General features: G+C 35.5%; 1 protein-coding gene across 1 annotated transcript in view; it reads left to right on the top strand.

Annotated features, from left to right (window-relative positions):
- LOC138051901 (uncharacterized) overlaps positions 1 to 2,218 on the top strand; it is a 26,692-nt gene extending 24,474 nt beyond the window's left edge. The window contains exons 4-5 of the mRNA XM_068898198.1: positions 988 to 1,221; positions 1,645 to 2,218. Coding sequence (XP_068754299.1) covers positions 988 to 1,221; positions 1,645 to 1,781 — 371 coding nt within the window. The 3' untranslated portion in view covers positions 1,782 to 2,218. The remainder of the gene's footprint in view (positions 1 to 987; positions 1,222 to 1,644) is intronic.
- The last annotated feature ends 1,534 nt before the right edge of the window (positions 2,219 to 3,752 follow it).

Consider the following 3,752-nt stretch of genomic DNA (forward strand, 5'->3'; position numbering starts at 1 on the left):
TCAGTTTGCACTATTATGCATGACGTTTCTAACAATTCTTTGCCGCCAAACATTTCTAACCTATTTCTTTATCCTACACAAGTGCATAGCTATAATACTAGGTTTTCAGAGACAGGAAGTTTAACATTAAATATTTCAGGACAAATCAGTTAAAACATTTATTTTCTATATTTGGTGCAAGAATTTGGAACAGTATTCCTCAAAGTATCCGAATACTCCCTGAACATAAATTTAAAGTTTCTTTACATCAGCTCCTTTTACGTATTCTGGAACTGGAGGATATATATGTTGACACACCTACTTTAGTTAATAAATTAAGCAAGATGAATGTAAAATAGGCTTGTAATTCTGTAATTGTGGCACACATTGTAATAACTCTAGTTCATCTCTGTATCGTTTATACAGATCTATCTTCCTTTTTTCTTTTCTTTTTTTTCCTTTCTTTCTTTTTTTTAATCTCCTCCTATTGAATTACTTTATCTTCAAGTGTCCTCTCCCCGCCTCGACTGGCTGAGCTATATGCGAGCAGAGGAAGTTGCTATGTATATTTCTGCGACAGAATAAAATAAGTGAATGAAACTATATTAAGGAAATTACAAACGGCTAGACCGAGAGGTTTTTTAGCCATTCATTCGTAATTTATAAGTAGTTTTTGAAATGCAGGACTTAACAATTGCAAAAAAGCCACATAAAAAACGCACTTAATTCCAAGAAAAAAAGTAGTCACCGTGTCATAAATAATATTCTTCAGCAGCAAAATTCTGTGAAACTTAAGACAACTACACGTCCCTTTTTTGGCTGAGGAAAAAGAGGGAATGTTTTAGTTTTCACTGATCGATTTCAGTGACCATGTATGATCAAGTAAGATATATCCATAAGAAACTGTTTTATTTTGCAGAGAGGGAGAATAATAATATTTGAGGGTAACAATGATTCTCGATTAAAGCTAAATGATGGGTAAAATGTGTATATCGGCCTTTCTTGCAGATAAACCAAGGGTACTAATTCCTTTACGAGTGATAAGAACAGTCTCTGAGCATTATGTGTGGTGCTCGTCTGAAGGGACGCCACCTATCAACATAACATTGAAGAATTCATCTTCAAACCTGGCTTTCGGGAATGAAATGGTATGGAGCAAAATTAATCAAGATGGTAACTATAGCTGCATCGCCACCAATGAAGTTGGCGCTGAATCAAAAACGTTCTACGTTTCTCTTATAGGTGAGTTTATAGCAGGTTTTTAGTGACACGCATTGACCCTACTTAAGTGGATTTTAAAAAATCAAATTGATGCAATCCTGTGTAATACCGACCAAAGAGAAATGAAATAAAGCGTTAATTATATCCTAAAGTTTTAATTTTCAGTGATGTATAAAGGTATAGTTTGAGACAGTTTTGTCAAGTACTCAGTTTATTGCCCTTCGAGTGTGGTTACTTCGGCTATTTCATTCTCCACTTTTGTAAATCCCATATTACAACTCTTTTACCCACCCCCCACTCCCTTTCAAATTTGCGTAGGCATCGTTTTCGATTTCTCTTGGGACATCTTCAAGTCCCAGGAGAAAGTGCAAACAATGCTTATGGATTATGGGATTTGCGAAAGTAGAGAATTACTTTTTTAATCAACCTATGATTTGTTTGCAGATTTTCGCGTTTGTGTGAATTTGTGTCACTGTCGCAGCCATAAAACTACGTTTCAAGTTGAGAACATCTTTCGCTGCACTGGAAAAAACTCAACTCACATATTGAATAGCATTCCAACAACCACAACATGGCTGTGAGTGGTTTACTGATAGTTCTCAACAACGTTTGTATTTAGTGCTTCTATTCAAATAGTAGTGACTTTCACTAGCTGATGATAAATGCTAAACGCCGAAATATGAGGAGCGCTGTCGTCCCGAAAGATGTACATATACTATACAAAATCGTGTCCGTCCAAGGCACCTTTATGACGTACGGTACTGCTGATTGGTTCGTTCTATCATTCAACTATCAACAATGACCCGTCACTATTGCAAATATTCAATGGGAAACTGTGATAAATACCCTCTAACAATCTCCAATAAAAAAAAGCTTTCTGTGATGTATGGCGATCCAATGACAAAATCACATGATACTTCTTTTTCTCTTTTGTATAATTTATTTGTCTACTCATTCTTTTAAATTGACACAATTTGCATGTGTGAATAAATGTTGTCGTTATTGTTGTTGTTGTCTTAATGCCATATAACAATTTAATATTGTGTCTTTTTTATGATAAGTTACGCTAGTTTGTATATATGATAGGCTTCAATTTGTTATTTAATTCTGACTTGTAATTTTGAGATGCACATACGTAGTTTGATAGAGCTTGTTTTTAGCTCCTAGGACGCTATGTGGGTAAATATGATTGATTGATTGTTTCTTACTCATGATTAGTTTTACGATAAATTCGCGTAACAGATAACTCTTCTCTTTTTATTTTTCCGCATGTTTCTCATTGCTTGAATGCTTATATTTTCGAACATTTCCAAAAAATAAAAAATGAAATAATTGAACTGCAAGAGAGGATTTTCTTCGGACTCACGAAGCTAAAAGAGTTGTAAGTTTATCGCTACGCAGTTATGCATGTGGTCACTCCAGAGAGGATTGCTTTGATTAAACTAAACCCTTTTAGCCATAGAGTCCTTCAACGCTCCTCCAGTTTGAGTAGCAAAACGCCTCAAAATCCCCAAAGCCCGTTGTTTCCGAATGATAGTGAAGTCCATTTCGCCTTTGGTTTTACCACTCATAGTTGTACACGCTCGTGATTGCCATAGAAATCTAGTTGGGGGCCCTGTGATAAAAAAAAAATCACTTCCTTTTTTTCTTCAGATTTTGAAAGTGAGTTTGCTTAACACCTAACTGGCAAATTTTTTATCTTTGATTTTTATCCAAAGACCTTTTACTTTTAGTGTTAGTGTTGGATTTAACGGTCCTTCATTACTCACGCTCAAAACTGACCCATTGGACTTCAGAGGGTTGGATCTAGGAAAAGTGACGTCAAAGGCTCGCTAGGTTAAAAGTTTAAGAGTCTGAAAGCCCAAAACTTCCTTGCTGCGTATTAATTCTGCACACGCATTGCATTCTTAAATTAGTGAGCCTTTGATGTCATTTTCTACTCGATCCAGCTCTCTCTAGATCTTTTACTTTAAAAAGTAAGTAATGGCGGATCATTAAATACGAAAAGTCCAGTTAAAATAAACAGGTGTCTTTTTGAAATCAAAGTTTGGTTGCTTAGTGTTTAGTTAACATAATTTTGAAATCCAAAGGAAAACGTGAATTGATCTATTGGTCACATGGGCACTTTAAGGACAATTGGAATTCAATAACCGTTTGGTGTTATCTCTTAGTAGAAGGTTGAATATCCAGTAAACAGCTCTAGTGGGGCCTCGAGCAACAGCTCTCGGTCTAGGTTTTATTCTCATCTTTCTCGGATCCACGGCTGATTTCGATATCTCCAGAGAATTGGAAAATGGTATTTTCCGATTCCCTGATGACGCCAGAGATCTCCGAAAGCTGTGAATGAAACCCAAGCTAAATTTGCATTAATTAATTGCACTGTTCTCGTTCAGTTATAATTGTGTAAGGTCGCTGACTATACTTTAAGAAGTAGTATTATTAAGGTAAATTAATTTGATACTTCGTAAACGTTAACGTAGCTTTACAGCAGGTTTCTAATACTTTGTTTCCATGCTTTAATGTCTAGATACCTTTCAAACAATGAAATCATT

This window comes from Montipora capricornis, chromosome 6 (genome assembly GCF_036669925.1).
Source record: "Montipora capricornis isolate CH-2021 chromosome 6, ASM3666992v2, whole genome shotgun sequence".
In the NCBI taxonomy this organism is placed as follows: Eukaryota; Metazoa; Cnidaria; class Anthozoa; order Scleractinia; family Acroporidae; genus Montipora; species Montipora capricornis.